This window comes from Oncorhynchus mykiss, chromosome 5, assembly GCF_013265735.2.
Source record: "Oncorhynchus mykiss isolate Arlee chromosome 5, USDA_OmykA_1.1, whole genome shotgun sequence".
Classification (NCBI taxonomy): Eukaryota; Metazoa; Chordata; class Actinopteri; order Salmoniformes; family Salmonidae; genus Oncorhynchus; species Oncorhynchus mykiss.
Window position 1 is genome coordinate 26,549,213 of NC_048569.1, and position 23,685 is coordinate 26,572,897.

General features: G+C 41.7%; 2 protein-coding genes across 5 annotated transcripts in view; both read right to left on the reverse strand.

Moving 5' to 3' along the window:
* zgc:113162 (uncharacterized protein LOC553743 homolog) overlaps nucleotides 1-688 on the reverse strand; it is a 31,771-nt gene extending 31,083 nt beyond the window's left edge. Inside the window, exon 1 of the mRNA XM_021602264.2 lies at nucleotides 269-688. Coding sequence (XP_021457939.1) covers nucleotides 269-350 — 82 coding nt within the window. The 5' untranslated portion in view covers nucleotides 351-688. The remainder of the gene's footprint in view (nucleotides 1-268) is intronic.
* Nucleotides 689-1,193: 505 nt separating this feature from the next.
* On the reverse strand, nucleotides 1,194-23,576 carry LOC110523513 (calcium/calmodulin-dependent protein kinase kinase 2). 4 transcript variants are annotated; one of them, XM_021602267.2, is made up of 17 exons: nucleotides 22,768-23,576; nucleotides 19,554-20,155; nucleotides 18,948-18,995; nucleotides 14,489-14,542; nucleotides 13,856-13,907; nucleotides 9,622-9,755; nucleotides 9,392-9,428; nucleotides 9,193-9,214; nucleotides 8,758-8,849; nucleotides 7,852-8,051; nucleotides 7,674-7,727; nucleotides 7,414-7,487; nucleotides 7,233-7,320; nucleotides 6,906-7,037; nucleotides 6,214-6,326; nucleotides 5,559-5,612; nucleotides 1,194-4,785 (listed from the first exon to the last, which is right to left on the reverse strand). In XM_021602267.2, the coding sequence occupies exons 2-17, from the start codon at nucleotides 20,085-20,087 to the stop codon at nucleotides 4,713-4,715; spliced, it is 1,761 nt and encodes a 586-aa protein (XP_021457942.1). In that variant the 5' UTR covers nucleotides 20,088-20,155; nucleotides 22,768-23,576; the 3' UTR covers nucleotides 1,194-4,712. The 4 variants fall into 4 exon arrangements, with proteins under 4 accessions (XP_021457942.1, XP_036833044.1, XP_021457945.1 ...); XM_036977149.1 differs by lacking the exon at nucleotides 22,768-23,576 and adding an exon at nucleotides 21,541-21,561; XM_021602270.2 differs by lacking the exon at nucleotides 5,559-5,612.
* Nucleotides 23,577-23,685: the final 109 nt, after the last annotated feature.

Below are 23,685 nucleotides of genomic sequence, written 5' to 3' on the forward strand. Positions count from 1 at the left end.
TATCATTCCGAGGTGTAGCCTAGTTTGTGTCTGGTATGTTTAATCACATGTAAATTCTTCACATGATTCCCGTTTGGACCTCAGCTACTGTGAAAGCATAGCAGCGGGGGGAAATAAATTGGAACTGAGCTAAAATATAAACATTTGCAAGTGTGTGTGCGTTCAAAGCGTAAAACAAATCATGTTATCAGGTGATATTTGTAAACTATAGGCTTTAATTGATGACTACAAAATAGCCAGTCAAGTTTTACATGTATATGCTACTTACTGCGGCAAACTGTTGTGTAGACAAGCGTTTTCTTCAAAGAACTTCCTCGGCTGCGTCGTAGATTAAAATATATATTTCCCATAGAAGATGCAATGACTAGAATTGCGCGAGCGCCGCAACACTTTAAATGTTACTGCGTTCATGCGGGTCTCGACCAAACAGCGCAATCAATGCGTCAATCTCAATCTGTCACCGTCAGTCTCAGTTGTTTTTCAGAAACTGAACCCAAACAGGTTGACGAAATGCATGCCTTATCTGTTGCCTTGGGAACACCCTGCAATTACAGGGCTCACTGCGCTTCAACCTGTCACTCTGTAAAAAGTGAGACCGATGAAAGTGTTGCCTAGTGGCTCTCTTTCCCTCCCACACACCACACCAACCACAACACAGACAGCTGCCACTGTCGCAATGAGAAACGTTCATATTCTGAAGAACCGTTTGTTCTCTTAACATGTTCACGTATGTATAGCAAGTCTAGATATCCTCCCAAAATGTTGATCTGCATATCATATTAGAATAAATTAACGACTCTTCATTTATTACAGAACACGAAAATCCCTATTCCCTACCTGAAATAAATTTACCATAGACATTCAACAAGTTTGCTTAAAGCTGGTTTGTACAAATCTGATAATACATTCACCTATTAGGCTTATCTTGATTAATGAGAAGTATTATTCAGCTATAGGCTAATTTTATTTAACCAAGGCAGTGAATGTGCAGAGTGTATCCTGTATCATGAAATGGGATAGGATGCCCTCTGGTGGTCATTTTTGTGTGAAGTAAAAGTTGATGTAGCTGCATAAAATTTGGCCATTACCAATGTATACACATCATTGGGCATTACACCTATGATGGCCCGAAAAAACAAGTGCACAATACGCTTCTGCAAAAAATACTCAACAATAATGTGACAGGACACACATTGCAGAAAGGCAACTGCAATTTATTCAAATAAAGAACTGGATGCAAGATGAATAGAATCATTCATTATGAGCTCCCGTTTTGTGAGAAGCTCTGTCATGCTATAACAATTCAATGGTATGTTTACAGTATGTTGGCATGCATTTGGGTAGAGGCCCCAACGTCTCACTACAATGGATGACATTGTGTGATATGGACAGTAAATGTAATCCTAGCCCTTTCTATAAAATAGGGCACAGATTGTGATGAAACAAAAAGCGAAGATTAAATATATGTATAAAAACAAATATCATACAGCATTCTGGGGGTAGAATTTAATTTAACCCTGTAGTCAAACCCAACCTCTTCTTCGATATGTTGTTCTTAGGAGAAGGGAGCACTTTCATGTGGAGGGGTGATAAAATATGGTTTGTCTTCGACATTTTCAACAGTTTAACTTAAACCCACGATGGTGGGTTATATCAGAACATATTTTGTACTATACAGTTTGACACAAAGAGAAAAGAGAACACTTTTAATTGTGAGCAGGGGCACAACCTTCACTGGGACCAGTCAGCCCCCACATTCTGAATTTGCATTTTTGTCCCCCCCAGTTTTATCATTGGAATGTGATACAAAACGAGGCAATGGTGCAGTGTGCTGTGCTTTAGGACCATGCGGATACCTCCGAGCAGTTGGGTAGGCCGTTTGGAGTGTTTATCCATGGATTTAAAAAAAATAAAGATATGTAACCCCCACTTCTAAAACCAAAGTTGCTCCCCTGATTGTGAATCATGACTGTGTTCATCCAGAATTAGAATATTTTTTTTTATTTATTTTATTTGGACTGATCTTGTAATTTTCATCAGTATCTTATTCATAATTTAAATGTTACATTATTTTCAAAAGGGCCCCCCCTGAACATTTGACAAGATGGTTAGATCGCTATCTCACAAACAGGTACTTTTATACTACAGTTCCTTCAGAAAGTATTCACAGAAAGTACTTACTTCTTCCATATTTTGTTGTTACAGCCTGAATTTAAAACGGATTAAATTGCGATTTATGGTCACTGACCTACACCCAATAACCCATAATGTCAATGTGGAATTATGTTTTTCAAAAGTTTCAAATGAAAAGCTGAAATGTTTTGAGTCAATAAGTATTCAACCCCTTTGTTATGGTAAGCCTAAAGTTCAGGAGTAACAATTAGCTTAACAAGTCAGTCAAAATAAGTTGGATGGACTCATGCTGTGTGCAACAATAGTGTTTAAAATGATTTTTAATAACTACCTAATCTCTATACCCAACACATACCATTATCTGTAAGGTCACTCAGTCGAGCAGTGAATTTCAAACACAAAGACCAGGGAGATTTTCCAATGCCTTGTAAAGAGCACCTATTGGTAGATGGGTAAAAAAAATAATAATAAAAAAAATATATATAAATGAAATGGAGCTAAGCACAGGCAAAATCCTAGAGGAAAACCTGGTTCAGTCTGCTTTCCACCAGACACTGAGTGATGAATTCACCTTTCAGCAGGACAATAACTTAAAACACAAGGCCTGGAGAATCAATTATGGAGCTGTTTATCAAGACAGTGAATTTTTACAGTTGTGGCTTAAACCTGCTTGAAAATCTATGGTAAAACATGAAAATGGTTGTCGAGCAATGATCAACAACCAATATGACAGAGCTTGAACATTTTTGTAAAGAATAATGGGCCAATACTACAATCCAGGTGTACAACGCTCTTAGATGCTTACCCAGAAACTCAGTTGTAATCACTGCCAAAGGTGATTCTAGCATGCATTGACTGAAGGGTGTGAATACTTATGTAAATGAGCTATTTCTGTACTTAATTTTCAATACATTTGCGTACATTTTGTGTGTAAATGGGTGAGAAAAAAAACTATTTAATTCATTTTTAATTCCAGCTGTAACACAACAAAATGTGGAACAAGTCAAGAGGTATGAATACTTGAATACCACCGTAAGTGGTCAGCTATAGAGACCTCCTCACTCAGATACCATCGAACACAGCATACATGACAGGCTGACTGAGGGTCCAGCATTGCAACGGAGTGCATAGTAAGTCTTAAAAAACACAACATACCGTGTTTTCACATACAGCAGTGACATGCAAGAAAATGACACTTTGGTGCTGAAATAATCACTATGTGGAAGCATTCATTGTTGAATTACTGTTGTTTCAATAATATCTTATGGAATCATAAACATGTTCAGTGACTGAAGTGATCTGTACACCAACATTGTCTAACTATATGCAAAACGGGGCAAAATGTTAAAAACACATGCCACTAGAGAACTGGGGAGATTATTCCACCACTTTGGGCTCATCTAAAAATGGAGAAAAAGCAGAGAATTTAAAAAGATTGCACTCTACTGGCAATGTCGAAGTTCTACCATCTCATTTGTATCTTACCATATCTGATGACAACTTTATCCATGTCAAACTAATTCCAACATTTCCATAAGGGATATGTCATGCATAGATTGTACAAGAGGTCTGCAGCCGCACTAGGCTATACGCTTGGTATTAAAATTCATTTGTAAGTGCCAGTAATTCATACAATTTCACAATGACATTGCAATGCACTTATTTAAAAGGTGTTTGTTTCTCTATGAATGATATTACTTTACAAAATATGATAACCATTTCCTTTTTGGTGTTCTGAAAATGAGATCTGTAAATCTATTACCATATAAAAAGAAACAAACGTGATTTTGATTTCAGCTTCAACACTGTATCATCCCCTTTGCTAAACACATATATTAGAAACATTTAGTTACATTACGTTTTTAAAAGCTCTTCACCAGTTGTGGTAACTGGGAGACATTTTACAATGAATCATTTGTGAGGACTTAATAAAACAAATAGATTGTTCAGCAACAACTAATTCTATTAATGTGCAACTTGTGTCGCACCTACAATGTTTGCATTGAGAAATCAACAGACACACATGCATACTATGAATGTAGAAAACCTTTTTCATCTCAATAAACCTCTCCTATACAGGTTTCCACTGAAAACATGAATGTTCCTAAACTGTCCACATTGATGAGTGGTACAGACAAACATAGTCAAGTACTCTGCTCTGCTGAAATGTGGGGACCAGGAGTCACCCTTTGAAATGTACAACCATCCATAAACACCCCCTCCCACTTACCTCTGCATTAAACGTGAGTCTTTTCAAATGGTGGAGATGGAGAAACACAGGTACCTAGGCAAACAGACCTGTACATCAGAGGCCTGAGACAGAGCATGCTATGACTAGAAACATGAGCATGCATTACAGAGTGACAATAAGGGAGCTTCCCCCAGAAGGGTGTCCAGGCTCCAGTCACGTCTCTATACAAGTCATGGAGCTCTTCCAACAGTCCCGTCCACCTAAAAAAACAAAAACATTGGTGGCTGCCACAACATAACATAGCAGTGAGTGAAGGGTGGGCTTGAGGGCGGACTGCAAGTCGAGTCACTAGCATGCCCCAACCCTCGCGCTTAAAAACCACACGGCATCAGGAAAGAGCCTCATCTTCTCCCACGAAGGGCAGGTCCATACTTCTCATGCCCTCCATGCTCGCTTGTTTCCTAGGAAACAGATCGGAGGAGCAGAATTTAATACAGCCATCAGTGCTAAGTACCTGTGTCAATTCTATCACTGCAGAGATGGTTAGTTAACCTCCGTTTAGCTGGGAAACTCAGTTGAACCATTTACTTGTTACATAACTGGAGAGAGCAAGCAGAGGGAACTTAGCAAGCTGTTAGTCGAACATTCAGGTCATACACACACAAAAAACATGAAAGTAATTCACTGGTATGTCCTTGGGCGAGGGAGGAGGCTATTGTTGTGCTGCATGCAGAGGAATCAGAAACCCATGTATTTTTATTTTTACCAGATACTTTAGCCAAATTGAATTCAGGGTTTTCACAGGCAAAGTGTTTAGGCTACAATTATGTAGTACTTGGCCAAGGATTGAGTCAGGCTGGTTGACCTTGATCATGTTATGAAGTTCATTACAATCAGAGTTTAGACAATGAGATTCTAAGTTGACGGTTTGTGCTCATTGCTGTACAGTACACACTTGGCCAAAAACACCTACATTTGCGCTCGGTAGTAGGCAACCCCACTTCATAACAGATACTAGTGCAGTTGGGGATCAGCAAGAGGTTCCCAGACATGCCTTCAAGTACCCCTGTGTATTGGCTATAATTATTTAATTGACTCCATGTTAAACTGTTACACAGGAGCACTTGACAAACTAACACCATTCATGCCTATGGACTTAAGTGTGTTTCATATCACTTAAATAGTACTGAGATAGATAGGCAAGCAAGGCCGTGGCAGGCCCATAGTCTTCTACCTTCTTTGGTTACTATGAATGTAGCAGTATCTCACATTGGCCGCTCTCCCTTTGCTGGTGGGCAGGAGAGGGGGGAGACAGATAAAGAGGCTGCCACAGCAAGTGCCGGCAAGCATATCATTGGTCGCGCAGGGAGAGAAGAAATCTTAACACTCTCTATGTGACATCCTACTTTTATTGAATGAGAATAAAAAGGAGCATCATTTTGCAAGATCAGATTAGTTAGGAAAGTTGCCCATGTACAAAAAAGCCCGTAGCAGAGCTTCTCCAGAGTTATATGAAGCTACATGACATTTATTAAAAACCACCAACTGCTTCTCAGAGTTAGGGGGAATTCCTTTTCAATTCCAGTCCATTCAAGAAGTACATTGAAATTCCAATTCTCTTCAATGCTTTTCAATGAGGAACATTTGGAATTGGAATTTTGGTTTTGACCCCAACCCTGCTGCTTTTAGAGTTGCAAAATTCTGGCAACTTTCCCTAAATTCCCAGGTTTTCCAGAAAAAGCAGAAAATCCAGAATCTTCCAACCAGGATTTCTGGAAAAAACGGGAATTTGGGTAAAGTTAATGGAATTTTGCAACCCTAAGTGCTTTTAAAATACTTTTCATCCACTGACTAGAGAGCAGTGTAAAAGGCCTAAGAGGGGGACTTACGTGAGCATGTGTCCCGGTGCAGATAGACTGGTGCCTCTGTCCTCGGTCCTCTGACGGCCCCAGTCAAAGGGGTTCCCAAAGGAGCGCTTCCTCAGCATGGTCCTCACCAGGATCTACAGACACAGACATCAGTCGTCTGACCACACAACTCTGAGTGATATTGTATTGTGTCAGTGGCTTTTTAGGGGAACATCATCAGATTTCAGACTGTATTATGTCCTGGGCTTTTTGAAAGGGCTATACCATAGAGAATGAAACACGTCACAGGGTGGCTATGAGCAGATCATTCATTGTCCATAGTCCTACTTTCACTTTTCTTGGTTATAGTTGAAACAAAGTATTTTATTAGTTAGATATTTAGCAACACTTTATATCAAGTTGCACTCACGTCATAATAACCCTATAACTTCTTCGGTAGCAACAGTTTAATTACCGAATTCTATGACAGTAAGGTAGATGAAATAATCAAAGAGCTGAAAGGAAAACATATTAAACCAATAAATGAACATTCGTAACAGGGTATCTTTTGTGAACTGCAAAGTATGACCTCATGTCCCAGGACAGCAAGAAACTGCCTGCAGTAAAATGAGCCTGAGTGTGAATTCTGAGCCTTTCATCCAGTGCTATCATGTTTAATCTAGTGTTAAAGGCAGGGCAGTGTGGCCTGTGTGTGTCCTCCTCCCACCACTCACCACAGTGGCCAGACTGGGGATGTGTTTGACAGAGTTCTCCACCTCCTCCTCGGTCACCTCAATCAGCATGGAGCAGTTATCATCCTCCAGAGGGAGGGGTTCCGCTCCGTGCCTCGTCACCCACGGGTGCACCTGGAAGGAGCAGAGAGACAATCTCAACATCATGTAAGCACACACATACACACAAATGTATTAATCAGGAATAAAATAATGGATTTCTGAAACATTGCTTGAGATTACTTACTTCGACACACACACACACACACACACACACACACACACACACACACACACACACAATATTAAGATAATCACAAAGAAGCAAACCTTAATCTGTGGTATTGATATCCTGCTCTCTGGATTCTTGTCCAGCATCTTCAGTAGCAGATCTTTCAGATCGTCAGATATGTCTGCACTGTAGGGTCACAACAAGAGGAATACTTATGCTTATGGTCATCCATTTGGAATGGATCATATTACTCCCAGTAGAGTTGAATGGAGTACTCACTGCTCTGGCAGCTCCACTGGCTGGGTCTTGATCTTCTGATGAAGACTAAGGATGCGTTCATCCATAAAGGGACACTGTTGATGTGAGTAAAATTACAGTTCACTCAGTTGTCAAAAGTGAACATGTTAGGTGAACAATGATGTATCAAAATGTAAACGTTAAACTGTTCAGTATCAGTGTTAAACCTGACCTTGCATTATGCGATGTGGATTGTGAGGTTATATGTGCATCACAGTTAAGGAAAGAGGTTAGAGGTTTACCACTCCAAACACGAAACAATAGAGCGTCACTCCCATGGCCCAAATATCCAATGCCTACAAGAAGAAACAGAAATGGACTTAAACCCATATCATTCAGTTGTTCCATACGAGTTGCCCTATGGGAATTCCAGAGGAAAATATTGAATTTCCAAAGAGCCCTCCAGAGGGTGACATTCACCTTGCCAGAGAAGTTCTTCCTGGTCTCGGAGAGGGTCTCTGGGGCGAGGAAGGCGGGCGTGCCCACCGTGCTGGTCAGAAGGGCGTCTGCCCCCTCAAACTGGTTACTGACCCCAAAGTCAGCGATCTTAATATGACCGTCCTCCCCAACTAGGAGGTTAGAGGGCTTGATGTCCCGGTGGATGATCCTCTGGTAATGCACTGGAAAAGCACAACAACACATGTAACCGGCATCACTGTGCTGCTAACAGTATCGCTTCCTTCACTGTCCCTGTCCATGGCTCGAACTAGTTACTCTCTGCTCGCAAACACCTGTGAATGCCTGCTTGGCAGCATACTAACCATTTGCGCCACTGAAAAGGATCCGATTTAATGCCGCAATTAGCAACATTTCAAGCTATGGGTGAGTTTATTTTGTACGATCTCAATCTGTTACATACACGCCTTAGTATAATACATCCTGATGATACAGGTACATAAGGATTCTTACCTTGTCTGTTAGTGAAGGGAGGTTAACTAAGTAGTATAAGGGAGAGGGAGAGAGGTTTTGAGTGCTGCTTCTAGTGCCCATACAGTGCATCTCCCTCCCTCCACATCTCTGTCTGTACTGCTCTGGTAGAATACAGAGCTAGTGGTAAGTCTTGGGGTGCTTCCCAAACTGAACAATTTTCCCTATATAGCGCACTACTTTGACCAGAGCACCATAGGCACCATAGGCTCTGGTCAAAAGAAAATGTAATGTAAAGTCTCTGGTCAAAAGTAGTGCACTATATAGGGAATAAGGTCCTGTTTGAGTGCAATAATGCCTCTAAAAGCCACTGAGATGATGTGCGTCGGGGAAAGAAGGCAGTGGGCGTCTAAAGAGAGGTAGAGACAGTTCTGAGATTAGAGAAGAGAACCCACTCACAGAACTCAATCCCCCTGAGCAGGTCTTGGAAGTAGAACCGTGCCTGGTCTTCATTCAGCGGCTTGTCTGTGGGCATCTCTTCCATCACAGCCCTACGCACGTAAACATACCCACAGACACACACACAGAGAGAGCGTTACAGTAGGGCACTGTATAATCTGCGATGCTGAGAACGCGGACGAAATCACGCCATCCAGACATTAAAACGGAATTCAACAATGTCAAAAAAAAATATTGAGTATACTAGAGAATCAACTAAATGTATTGAACATGAAATCAACTAAATGTATTGAACATGAAAACTGGGAAAAAATGAAACCTGGAAAGAGAACTGACTTTTGGGAAAATTACAGATTTTATAGGGCCCTATGTCAGTGCTTCAGAGATTAGGCTCATTCCAGCCTGTAATGATTACAGTAAAAAAACTTAACTTACCCCTGTTTGACCAGCTCAAACACTGTGAACAGAACAAAGATGCCATCATTACTACAACATCATCATCAACAACGCTATTTAGAATAGCTTCGGGAAATAATTTAACTTGTGTGTAGGTCTGATTAGGACGTGAGTGGGACGTGTGTGTGTGTGTGTGTGTGCGGATTGCCAGGCAGAGCGAGAATCAGGCCAATCTTACCCATGTACAGATGGTCCTCACCAGGGTCATCCAGAACCTGGCAGGAGAAGAAAGCAGGTGAGAGGAACACTACTAGCAGTCAGTGGTAAACACAAGTAAACGTGCAATCACTGACAGGGTTGAGGACACAGTGCAGACTAAGCAGTCTCAATGATATTGTATAATGTATTGGCAGTACACAAGGAGTTTGAGTTAAGAGGACCAACACCATCCAAATTGCAGAGCCTCACCTCTACTAGTTTCACAACATTGGGATGGTCCAGCTTTTTCAGGATGGCAATCTCCTGGTAGACCCGTTCCAGGGGTCCTTTGGGCTGAGGGGGGCCTTCAGGGGCTGCTTTGGCGCCGCGGGGGGGTGGTCTCCCTGCAGGTGGACAGGAGCAAAGAGAGTGTAGTGGCCTTGTTAGTCTACAGCAGCAGAATCCCAAAGTAGTGTACTAGCTAGTAGAGCCGGGTGATATGGACAAAAAGTCATATTGTGATAAATGTAACTACACTGAACAAAAATATAAAACGCAACATGAAACAATTTCAAAGATTTTACAATTAGAGTTCATATTAAAAAAAAAATCTGTCAATTTAAATAAATTCATTAGGGCCTAATTTATGGATATGCATCAGATATGCATCAGTTGGTCAGACACATTTAAAAAAAAAATATATATATATATATATATATATATATATATATATATATATATATATATATATATATTTTTTTTTTAACCAGGAAGGGCTCATTGAGATTTAAAACATATTTTTCAAGAGCGTCCTGGCCAAGATAGGCAGCACCAAGTCATTACAAAAATTACACCAAGTCATTACAAAAATTACAGACAAACAACATGAAAAACTACAAGTAATCTAGTAAAAACCATAGAATTCACAAGAGTATAACAAAATCAAAAACATCAAATTAAAAACATTGAAAGGTCAGGGAATCAGTCTCTTCATCAGTGATTTAAAAATACCAATCGGGACAAGTTCTTCCAGTTTAAAAGTATTTTGCAAGGCGTTCCAAGACGATGGCGCAGAGTACATAAAAGCCCTTTTACCAAATTCAGTTCAGATATTTGGAACAGTTAGCAGGATAAAGTCCAGCGAACGAAGAGAGTACCCACCACATTTCTGAACAATAAAAATGGCCAAATAAAAAGGTAGTAAACCCCAAATGGCTTTGTAAATAAAAGTATACCAGTGACTGAGCCTACGAGTGACTAGAGAAGGCCAGCAAACCCTGGTATACAAAGTGTAGTGGTGCGTAAGGGTTTTGCAGTTTAAAATAAATCTCAAAGTGCCATGGTAAAGGGTGTCAATTGATCTCAAAAACATCATCAATTAAAATTCCAAGATATTTATATGAGGTTACAACCTCAATATCCTTGCCCTGACAGGTAGTAAGTAATAGGTGAAAGGTTCAGAGGTCTATTTCTTGCTTTAGAAAACACCATTAGTTTAGTTTTGTCAGTATTGAGGATAAGCTTCAATTGACACAAGGTATGTTGAACAGTATAAAAAGCAGTTTGCAAGTTTTGGAAAGCTTTTGTAAGAGACGAGGCACAACAGTAAATAACAGTATCATTAGCATAAAAATGAAGTTGCGCATTTTAGACATTTTTGTCTAAATCATTTATATAAATAGTGAATAAGAGAGGACTGAGTACAGAGCCTTGGGGCGCACCATTCAAGACAGACAATTTAACAGACATAAGCCCATCAAAATGAGTGCACTGAGTTCTATCAGACAGATAGTTAGCAAACCATGCAACTGCATGCTCTGAAAGACCTACACTCAACAATCTCTGCCTTAGTATAGCATGATCAACTGTATCAAAAGCCTTAGAGAGATCAATAAAAAGTGAGACACAGTGCTGTTTTCAGTGATATCATTTAAAACGTTCATGGCTGCTGTAATTGTGCTATGCTTCTTCCTGAAGGCCGATTGGTACATTGATAAAATAGAGTTAGTAAATAAAAAGTATTTTAGCTGTTCACTCACAAGGGTTTCAAGTATTTTCACCAGGGGTGACAGCTTTGAGATTGGCCTATAATTATTTAAAAGAGTTGGATCTCCCCCTTTTAAAAGTTGTAGGAGAAATGCTGATTTCCAGATTTTCTGAATTTCATTACATTCCAGGGTTAAATAAAAAAAACTTTTAAAGAAGTGGGGGCGTAGATCAGAAAACCAGCCAGTATCTGGTGTGACCACCATTTGCTTCATGCAGCGTGACACATATTCGCATAGAGTTGATCAGGCTGTTGATTGTGGCCTGTGTAATGTTGTACAACTCTTCAATGGCTATGTGAAGTTGCTGCATATTGTCGGGAACTAAAACACACTGTCATGCACGTCGATCCAGGGTATCCCAAACAGGCTCAATGGGTGACATGTCTGGTGAGTGCGCAGGTCTTGGAAGAACTGGGACATTTTCAGCTTCCGGTTATTGTGTACAAATCCTTGCAACATGGGCCGTGCATTATAACACTGAAACATGAGGGGATGGTAGTGGTTGAATGGCACGACAATGGGCCTCAGGATCTCGTCACAGTATCTATGTGCATTCAAATAGCCATAGCTAAAATGCCATTGTGTTCGTTGTCCGAATCTTATGCCTGCCTATACCATAAACCCACCGCCATCACGGGGTACTTTGTTCACAAAGTTCACATCAGCAAACCGCTTGCCCAAACGATGCCATGCATGTTGTCAGCTGAAACGGGGATTCATCTGTGAAAAGCACACTTCTCCAGCGTGCCAGTAGCCATCAAAGGTGAGCATTTGCCCAGTAAAGTCAGTTTACGACGCTGATCTGCAGTCAGGTCAAGAACCTGGTGAGGACAATGTACACACAGATGAGTTTGCCTGAGAAGGTTTCTGACCGTTTGTGCCTGGGTCGTTGGTCTCAGAAGATCCCACAGGTGTAGAATCCAGATGTGGAGGTCCTGGGCTGGCATGGTGTGACGGCCCTGAATTATTCTGAACAGTCTCAGTGCTTATCCTTCCAATAGGGTGCTTTCCCTTTAATTCCCAATTAAATAGCCAGCATCAGCTGCGCAAAGTGGGGTTGTGATGGAGACGTGAATGAGGATGTGTTCAACCCTCAGTTCCGAAGCTTCTCTATTCGGTTTTGTTGCCGTTAAACGTGTGTTTTGTAGCCTAAGAATTTACCCAGGATCGGATCCACTCTTTGCGTCCGTGGACTACACCTCTCCGTTCTTCGTGGCCTTTCTCCGCTGGAGATCTGTTGGCGGATTGGATTGTCTGACTGACCGACTGACTACCACCTTTTTGTATACGGTATTTCATTTGTTTTGATGTGATGTATACAGTGATGATTTATGTCGTTAGTTGTAGTTGAGGACTTAGTAAGAGTTGATACGCTTTAAAGTTCTGTGGTAAAATAATTGTTATATTGATTGTATGATTAATACTGGGTTTACGCTACACGGAATGAACGGACAAACATTACGTGACAAAAGTCACTTGAGTTCACTGAACTCCTTTACCGGGCTGGACTCTTTTTAGGCCCGAGGTACAGGACATTTCTGGAGGAACCAGAACTCATTGTGTTATATTATTATGTGTGTGTAATCATTGATGTTGCTAATACAACCCACGCGAAATAATATAGTTGTTTTTGAAGTTCTTTTCAATGTTTTAAGGGTTTATGAAAAGTTTATTTCCATCCTGACTTTTACATAAGTCCTTTGTATTGGTGTAGACTTGACGGACCAGATGGGACTCATTCCCTCCCAAACTAAAAGGAGAAACCAATGTTTTCTCTGGTAGGCACAACCTACCTGGCACCCCTATAAATAATAACCTCAAGTCAAAACCGTTACAATGGTTACACATGGTCTGCGGTTGTGAGACCGGTTGGATGTACTGCCAAATTCTCTAAAACTACTTTGGAGGCGGCTTATGGTACCTCTTTGTGCACTATAGGCCATATTATTCACCATTTGAGGACGTGGGAACTCAAAACCCTTAACAAGAATGCTAACTCTAAATATTATATTTTTGCTATATAGCCATGTAGGCTAATTAATTAATCTATTAGTAAATGTAGGCTAATGACATACAAAAACTTTCCAGCGCTAGGCCTAGGCTTCTTGATGAACAACAAGATCTCATGGTTTTACCAATTTGACTTCGGATTCTGATGTTTATCCACATTTCTAAGTTGCTTAAACGTCAAATTTCAAAGTGTTTTTGACACACTGGGTTGCTCCTGCTGCTCTGTATCTTTCCAGGCAGATACTTCCAAAGCAGGAATCAACATAATGCATAGGTTTTAGAACAATCTACATGAACGTTGTGTAGCAGAATCACAGAAAACTACTCACGTACGGAAAATGCTTCGGTAAGAGGAAGGCAATGTCGGTAATTTTGCGTTTATCGTCCAAGCACTAGGCTATGTACTCTCTGGTGGATTGACTATCTGCCCTAGGCTCTGTACTTACGTGGGAAACCTGCCTGCCTCATCAGCCTCTTCTTGGACAGCACTTTCATTGCCTGGAGGAGGGGAGGAGAAAGAGAGGGAGGGAGGAGGATAGAAGTCTGACATCAAAGTATGGAGAGACGTACAGTAAAAAGGAGTGTAGTTACATGCTTCTCTGGATAGAGGAAGGAGTAGATGTGAAACATAACCCCACTTTTACACAATACAAAAAACACATTACAGAACAACCAATTGTCTCTGTTATGCTTCACATACTGTCACACCTCATAGCGATAGGGTTGTCATGATAACAGTATCGCGATACTACAATACCGGATTTTACATGGCAAAAAGGTAAACACAAAGCAGACTAAACTGTTTGGTCCTTTAAAAAACCTACTGTATGTAACATATTGTGTAATATAGCTTGGAAAATAAACATGTGATCTGCGTGACAACATAAGGCTGCTTGTTTCTAACATTAGGGTTGTTTTCCTCAAGAAAATTTGGGCCGCTTCATTTTTTGTTTCTTTGCCACGATACCTCTGAGTATGGCGATAATGGTATCGTGACAACACTACATAGCGATCAGTCCAAATGATGACAGTGAGAGAGTGTGTGTGTGTGTGTGTGTACGGTGACCAACAGGACTCACATAGTAGGTGTTGTCGTCTTCATTGTAGGCCAGCTTGACAACACCATATGAGCCCTTGTCAGAGAACAGGAGAACAGTTAGACAGAGTGTGACATTCAGCAGCTGTCAATCATCCACACAAATAAAAACTACAAACACGGATGCACGCACACGTAGAATATGTATCCCAAGTTGACCCATCGGAAATGTATGGACTGAGTACTCTCAATGAGGAGCAGCTTCAAAATCAACAGTCCAATTCAAATCTACCCAACCACATCTTAGATGTGTGCCTAATTAGTGCACCACAATCTAGTTTGTCTATCAAGCTTCTCTACCCACACATATACAGAGCTTAGCCAAATTAGTTGGATAGTCTATTCCTTCACACACACACACGTCCCAGCTGGGAGAACAGATTGGGGCTACAGCAGGAAGCCCATCCCAGACTAGAGATGAGGTGATAGCAGGACACAACTCTCTCCAACTCCATCCTGACAGGCTCCCATTGTCTACTACTCCACACAGAACAGAACAGACCCACTCAGCGCCATGCACACTACTCAAGGAGAGGACAGAAGACTAGGGCTATTTATACCAGCCTCTCATCCTCCTCTAACTCTCCCTGGACCGGGGATTTTCAGGGAATTTGAAATTAGGACAAGGCTGGCAAGGAGAACTGAAAATGATGGCAACTGCCCCTTAATGTTCCTCCATCTTTTTAACATGCACAGTGGGAAATAGATCGAGGAATGGGGACTTCTTCAAAATAAAATCAAAACGGTTGGAAATGGGGACTCTTTTATTCCAACAGTCCCTATGAACAGTTTGCAGTTCTCCCAGGGTCAACTCGATGAGTTGAAACAGGAAAACGGCAAGATGACAGTAATCTGAAAGTCATTGAGAGGACATCAGTTCTGTGTGTGAATCCATGATAAAAAATGACAGATAAATCAGATTATCTCAAGGGATAATCAAGGCAGAACAACATGGAATTGCAGAATCTCCACATGAGACCTGGATGGCGTCGGAGGACAAAGTGAGGGAAATGAAATTGAAGATGGACCACAGGAAGATTAAAGGTGGAGCGCGCCCACAGGACTGGAAAACCCACCACCGGCCAAGGTGATAGTGGTCAAGTTCCTGAGGTTCAAGGACAAGGTAGAGTTTCTGGAAAGAGCCAAGAACTTGAGAGGAATGTATATCTTCCTCAATGAGGACTATCCTGCAGCTGGGCACCAGAAGAGGAAAGAACTGATCCCAGCCATGAAGGCTGCCAGAGCTCATGGGGACATTGCTTACATCCGCTACGACAGGTTCATTGTCCACCCTCCCTCCCAGAAGCCTGGAAGGGATGAGAGAGCCAAGCCTATGGGTTCATAGCTTCAACCCCACAGCACGTGCACGTGCGTGTGCACGCACCCACCCACACACACATACACACAGACTAATGGACTGCAGAATGTACTTTTTTTTTTCTCTTGCTTTGTTTGCTCTTTTCAGTATTATGTCTATCTGATAAGCTACCCAGGAAAAGGCTGAAAATAGGCCATATTAATATATGTAGCCTTAGCAATACTGTTCATGAAATCAACAACTAGGTAACATCAGATAACATTCATATATTAGCCATTTCTGAGACTCACCTGGATAATTCATTTGATGATACAGCAGTAGCAAGAAAAGGATATAACATTTATAGAAGAGACAGAAATGCTTATGGGGGAGGTGTTGCTGTATATATATATATATATATATATATTCAGAGCCATATCCCTGTAATACTTAAGAGAAGATCTTATGTCAAGTGTTATTGAAGTGTTGTGGTTGCAGGTTCACTTGGCACATCTAAAGCCTTTTATTTTGGGGTGTTGCTATAGGCCACCAAGTGCTAACAGTCAGTATCTAAAGAATATGTGGGAAATGCTTGATACTGTACAGTATGTGATGTAAACAGAGAGGTCTACTTTCTTGGGGACATGAATATTGACTGGTTTATCATCAAGCTGTCCGCTCAAGAGGAAACTTCCTATTACCAGTGCCTGTAATCTGGTTTAGGTTACTAATCAACCTACCAGGGTTTTCACAAACACTACAGGAACAAGATCATCCACATGTATCAATCACATGTATACTATTACTGTAGAACTTTGTTCTAAAGCTGTATCCGTACCCATTGGATGCAGTGATCACAATATAGTGGCTAAATCCAGGAAAGCCAAAGTTCCAACAGCTGGACCTAAAATAGTATATTAGTGATCATACAAAAGATTTTGCTGTGACTCTTATATGGATGATGTTAAAGATATTTGTATATAATTTAAATGAAATTATGGGCAGAAAGACAAATTAATCTCCATCTTTCATTGAATCAGATGGCTTATTCATCACAAAACTTAGATGTTGCCAATTAATTGAATTATTATTTCTTTGGCAAAGTGGGCCAACTTAGGCAGGAAATGCCAACAACGAACAGTGAGCAACTGTATTCACCCATAAAAAAATAATAAAAGAAAAGCATTAGAAGATTTAATTTTGTAAAGTTAGTATGGGAGAGGCAGAAAAATGATTCTTATCGATCAATAATGACAAACCTCCTGGAATTGACAACTTAGATGGAGAGCTACTGAGGATGGTAGCCGACTCTATAGCCACTCCTATCTGTCATATCTTTAATCTGAACCTAGAGGAAAGTCTTTGTCCTCAGGACTGGAGGAAAGCCAAAGTAACGCCATTCCCCAAGAACGGTAAAGTGGCAATTTACTGGTTCTAATAGCAGACCTATAAGCTTGCTGCCAGCTCTTAGCAAACTGTTGGAAAAAATTGTGTTTGACCAAATACAATGTTATATCACTATAAACAAATTACAAAACAGACTTTCAGCATGCTTATAGAGAAGGCCACTCAACATGTACTGCACTGACACAAATGACTGATGCTTGGTTGAAAGACGTTGATAGTAAGAAGATTGTGGGAGCTGTATTGTTAGATTTCAGTACAGCCTTTGATACTATTGACCATAACCTGTTGTTGACAATATGTATGTGTTATGGCTTTTCAACATCTGCCATATCGTGGATTCAGAGCTATATAATGGAACTAAAAGGGTCATCTTTAATGGAAGCGTCTCTAATGTCAAATATGTAAAGTGTGGTGTACCGCAGGGCAGCTCTCTAGGCCCTCTACTCTTTTCTATTTTTACCAATGACTTGCCACTGGCATTAAACAAAGCATGTGTGTCCATGTATGCTGATGATTCATACGCATCAGCATCAACAGCTAACGAAGTCACTGAAACCCTTAACAAAGAGTTGCAGTCTGTTTTGGAATGGGTGGACAGGAAAACACTGGTCCTGAACATCTCTAAAACTAAGAGCATTGTATTTGGTACAAATCATTCCTTAAGTTCTAGACCTCAGCTGAATCTGGTAATGAATGGTGTGGCTGTTGAACAAGATGAGGAGACTAAATTACTTGCCGTTACCTTTGATTGTAAACTGTCATGGTCAAAACATATAGATTCAATGGTTGTAAAGATGGGGAGAGGACTGGCCATAATTTAGAGATGCTCTGCTTTTTTGACACCACACTTCAAAAAGCAAGTTCTGCAGGCTCTAGTTTTGTCTAATCTTGATTATTGTCCAGTGCTGCAAGGAAATACCTAGTTTAGCTGCAGCTGGCCCAGAACAGAGAGGCACGTTTTGCTCTTAATTGTAATCAGAGGGCTGATATAAATACTATAAATAATGACATGCCAGTCTCTCTTTGCTAAGAGTTGAGGAGAGACTGACTGCATCACTTCTTTTTATAAGAAACATGAATGTGTTGAAAATCCCAAATTGTTTGCATAGTCAACTTACACACAGCTCTGACACACACACTTATCCCACCAGACATGCCACCAGGGGTCTTTTCCACAGTTCCCAAATCCAGAACAAATTCAAGAAAGCGTACAGTATTATAGAGCCCTTATTGCATGGAATTTCATTCCATCTCATATTGCTCAAATAAACAGCAAACCCGGTTTCAAAAAACAGATAAATCAACACCTCGCGGCACAACGCCTCTCCCCTATTTGACCTAGATAGTTTGTGTGTATGCATTGATATGAAGCGAACGTGTGCCATTTTAAAAAGTGTATGTAGTTCTGTCCTTGAGCTGTTGATGTTCTGTATTATGTCATTCTGTATTATGTTTCATGTTTTGTGTGGACCCCCAGGAAGAGCTAATGGGGATCCTAATAAAATACCAAATAATACCAATACCAACAGCCTGTTGGTTCCTTGAGTATACAGCATATTGCACTCTCACTTTAAATGTGGAGCTTCAGTAAGGCCATTTTAATGAATTCTATTGTGTAGTTTCTGTGTTTTCATGTTTTATGTACCGTCTTTTTAAGCACATGATAAAATGAATTTCCCCCTGGTGGTATAATAAAGTTTATCTGAATCTGAAGTGCTTTGAAGAGCGACGACAGTACCTTTCCGATTTCATCTTTGAGCTTGTACTGGTTGAGCTGCACGCAGTCCTTTGAGAGAGAGAGAAAAAAAAAGAAATTGGCTGACTAATGCATTTTTCTTGGTCTGCAACAATCATCACATTAAGTATAGCATTACCAGAACCAACAATCCATGTAAAAGCAATGTGCTTACCAACACAACCTTCATTATGGATAACCTTGGAAAACAAACTACCAAAAGTCAGCATGACTAAACATACAAAATTGAAGTCTGTACAAACCATCAGTAATGGGATCTGCTAGATTACATCCAGTCAAGTGTAGAATTGTTCAAGGAGCAGGGTAACAACCTAGCAGAGACCATATGGTGCTATTTGGGATACAGACCATCTCTACATGGAGTCTACTGGACTATGTTTCTGAGATCTAATGGGGAGTGAGCTGGCATCTAATGAGACCATGGACCTTACCTTCACATAGACTCAACCTTTATACCAGTATGCTGCTTCATTTACCACTGGGGACAAATGCACATGTTCAGCTGATGTGCGTTCATAGAATTTGGCGAACACAAAAATTGTGTTTTATTAAAAACACCAAGTGGGAGGGTAAAAGGCCGTAGCCTACCTGCAGGTCAGTGATGGAGACGCGGTGAGACTCCACGGTGGGTCTACGGGGCAGCCGGGGGGAGGAGTGGGGCGAGGTGATGGGCGAGTAGGGCAGCGAGGGGTAGATGAAGTGGCCGTTGAGCCCTGGGGAGCCACAGGGAGACGAGGCCGTCTGGGAGCGCTCCTGCAGGGACAGCTTCCTGTCCGACAGGTTTAGTCTTCCCCGGTGCTCCTCGGGCTTGGGGAACAGGGCCACGGGGCGGCCCACAGCATGGGACAGCTGGTCGCAGGAGGGGGTTCTGAAGAGGGGTGCGCCAGGCTCAGGGGTCTCGGAGCTGTCCATGTCCTCCACCTCCTCACCTCCCTTGGGCTCGTACTCGGTCACCACGATGAGGGACTCCATGTAGTCTGGGACAGGGTGGGGGTGAGGGTTCATTGTTGGGGCAGGGCCGCTGCACAGCAGGGGCTGTGTGTGAGTGTGTGTGGGCTGGGGGGCATGGCCACAGGGCGACGGGGGCTCAGCAGAGGGCCAGGAGGAAACACACGGAAACATGATGAAGACTGTCCCCAGAGCCTATTGGCCGCTGCTCCATCAGTGGTCTACCTCAGGAGAGCAGACAGCTGAGAGAAAACACACAATAAAATAATATTTCACCTTTCAACACAGAGAACATGAAGGCTGAAAAAAAAATTATAATGTCTGAAATTTAAGCTATCAGTTACAACACAGGTCTGTAGACAGACATAGAGCCTAGGTCCTGACCTTGCTCATGGGCAAAATAGCAAGATGAGCCAGACCCCCCTGGAATTCCAACCTGCAACAACTTTTTAGCTCTTTCAACTCAAAAACGAGTTGAGGTGCCAAGAAACAAATCCTAGGAAGATGATGCTAACACAATGCAAGTATGTATGGACTTAGGCTAGGCTACAACATTACTAGCATACAGTTTATCCATGTGCTAACATCTCCAAATATGGCTGGAATCAGAAACAACATCTCTGAACAGTTGGACTCATTGAAGCCTCCATAAGGGGTTTGGTTATCTATTGTAGCCAACCAAGGTTGTTTACCTCTACCCCCCCACCTTAGCCCATTATCTGTTCTGATGTTGACTCTGCCTTTCAGGGGTGTGGGAGCTGAGTGTACCACATAGATAGGGTAAATCAAAGCAGATAAACACTCGTCCCCAAGTCAAGATCACAATGAGGAAAACGTGTGTGGGAAGAGAAGCCCCCTCCAGGTGGCCCCCTTTCTCTTATCCATCCTTCTCTCTTTACCACCACATTCTTGGAGTACATTTATTTTGCTCTCTCCTTGACTCTTTTTCAACACTCTTTCACATTTTCTCTATTCATAAAACTCCCTCTAGCTGCCTCGCTATAATCGCTGTCTGTGTGTGTCTCCTGCTCTGCCTCACCACCACTCCCTGTCCCCTCAGTCCCGTCTCCCACTCAGCTTGATGTGGGTGCTCATAGCTCAGTGTTGTCAGTGGTGGCTCTCTCTCTCCAGCCTTTCTCCCTGCTGTACTTCACCGCTGACCCCTAGCTCATTATATCCACAAGACAGCCTCCTACTAAACACCCCCACACACACACTCACTAGCAGTCTACATCTGCTGGGGGAGAGTCAAAAACAAGGTAGTGTGTGTTTATCTTTTGATGAAGAGGAACATTTCCAGAACATGCAGTGGATTGGATAACCCTGGTGAATTTTCCTCCGTCACCAAGTAACAATACAATATCAAACAGGGGCCGGTTTCAACAGATCATAGAGAATAAAGGATATCAGAACCAACAATGAAGTGCCCCCTCATTCTTTTCAGAGCAGAGTAGCACTGTAACCTCCCCTGGTGTCACAACTAAACTCTGATAGCCTGATTTAGCTTGAGGAAAGTAGAGGAACTATGTGAGCTGTGACCCAAGATGTAGGCCTAGCTAGCCTGCATAACCTACTGTGTACATTAGGCTTTCTATAATTGGAGTGCAGTCAACTACCCATGACCTACTTTGATCTCAGATGGTTGACGAGGCAGAGCTCAATACCTATTTCCACTCGCATGAGATGATAATGCACATACAGTCCGTGGTTGAGATATTCACAGACACTTCAGTTACATATTAACACATTTTCTTGTCCGTATTCTTGTCAAGCCGGCTGAAATGGAGTCCAAAGACAACTTACTTCCTTGTTCCTAGAGATCTGAGGCTGAAACCATTCAACTACACTGATCCCTCATTACACTGGATCGTTGAAGAAGCAGCTTCCAGGCCTGCAAACGAACAGATGCTACTCTGCTCCAGGTGCCACTTGCTCTTATCATAACAAAAGTCACATGATGTGACCTGGGGGGGTTTCAATCTGAGGACAACACCACTCACACAGGGCCATCTGTAGCAGAGGAGTATTCTCAACATCATTAACGGATCAACCCTGTCACTGATCTATAGCCCGAGACCAGATAAGCCCCTGTGAATGGCAAGAGGAGTCTCCTCTCTCAAGTAGACTATGGCTGATGTAACTACTGTAATATTTATGCAGTGGCCTCAATGGGATTGACGGCTAAACATATGGGAACCCATTAGCCCTATTTCAAATATACTTGACCCAAACAGTTGTTGCAAGCAAACACTTGGCAACTTGGTGCCTGACTTATCGATATGGCCCGTTGACAATTGAATGGGAAGTAATTTGCATTAAATGTCAACGTTATTCTGAAAGCCCACAATTCGGTACCCAGGTGGCTCATTCCGAGGAAGATGCTTATAACCTGTACATGCACACACCAACACACAAAACAGAGAACCATGCAAGGTTCACATTCACAACCGCTTACAGAAAACGAGCAAACGTTACTGCTGTACAGGATATGTTACATAGCTAACGTTATAGTTAATAGCTAGTTATAGTTAATAGCTAACCCTAAAGAAGATTGCAATTTAAAATAGTTTAGCTATTATTTAGGGTATTTATTGCTAAATAAGGTCATGGTTTAGCTAATTGCATATTTATATAAGCGATATTAAAACGTTACATTTTCAATACACCTCGACAGATTCCCCACGTATCGTCGTATTTGGTTGTAGAGCTAACGTTAGCTAGCCAACTTAGCTTCACGAGACAGAAATACGTTGGGTGGAAAAGCGACGCTTGCGCTTCACAAAAACAATCCTTCGACCCCTAACGTGATGGGTGGTAGAAATACTTACTAGCTAATCGTTGCACAAAAACTTACCTTGTCATAAAGTGCAACTGTCAACTAACGTTAATGGTGTTCCGCGCGCTAGCCACTTGAGGCATTGAAGTATCGCTGATGTTGCCGGTTAGCTACATAGAGAAACAGAACGATGGTATCGTTGATAGTTAGCAAAAATCCTCTCGGACCAATGCAGTTGGGCAGACACCGTTTGGCCGGTGGGTGCAATGCTGTGGGGTGATGGACCCTCTCAAACAAACGGTTGTATTATTTTCTCCTGAAGATTCACAAAAGAAAATAGCTTTTCGGAGCATAACTGAAACAAACTTGCCATGGAATTGCCCTTTATTGGCATAGAATAATATAGCCTTGATGATTTCTGGCTCCACCGTGTGGTACAAAAGCGATACACTACATGACCAAAAGTATGTAAGACAACTGCTGGTCGAACATCTCATGGAAACCAATTTCACGATGCTCCCGATGAAGTTATTGTACCGACGTTACTGCGAGGCAGGTTGTTATTCGGTAGTGAGTGTTGAAACCGAGGACAACTGATTTTTACACTGCTTCAGCACTCGCGTTCTGTGAGCTTGTGTGGCCTACCACTTCGTGGCTGAGCAGTTGCTGCTCCTAGACATTTCCACCTCACAATAACAGCACTTACAGTTGACCGAGCAGTAAGTCACCGGAGCTCTTCGGTAAGACCAATTTTCCTGCCAATATTTATCTAAGGAGATTGCATGGCCGTGTGTTCAATTCTACAAACCGGTCATTAACAGTTGTGGCTGAAATAGCCAAATGCACTAATTTGAAGGGGTGTCCACATACTTATGTGTATGTGTGTAACATATAACATGAGTCATTTTACAACCCAGATAAAGGGTGGTCAAATATGAAAGTTCCTCAAAAAGTAATTGCATGTCACCGCCATAGACATTAAGGGTCATATCACAT

Coding starts and splice junctions, on each gene's coding strand:
- LOC110523513 (XM_021602267.2), bottom strand. CDS start 20,087: ATGTTTCCGTGTGTTTCCTCCTGGCCCTCTGCTGAGCCCCCGTCGCCC. Junction 14,543..18,947: donor TCAAAGATGAAATCGGAAAG/GTACTGTCGTCG, acceptor TTCTCTGACAAG/GGCTCATATGGTGTTGTCAA. Junction 9,756..13,855: donor GAGGCAGGCAGGTTTCCCAC/GTAAGTACAGAG, acceptor GTCCACCTGCAG/GGAGACCACCCCCCCGCGGC.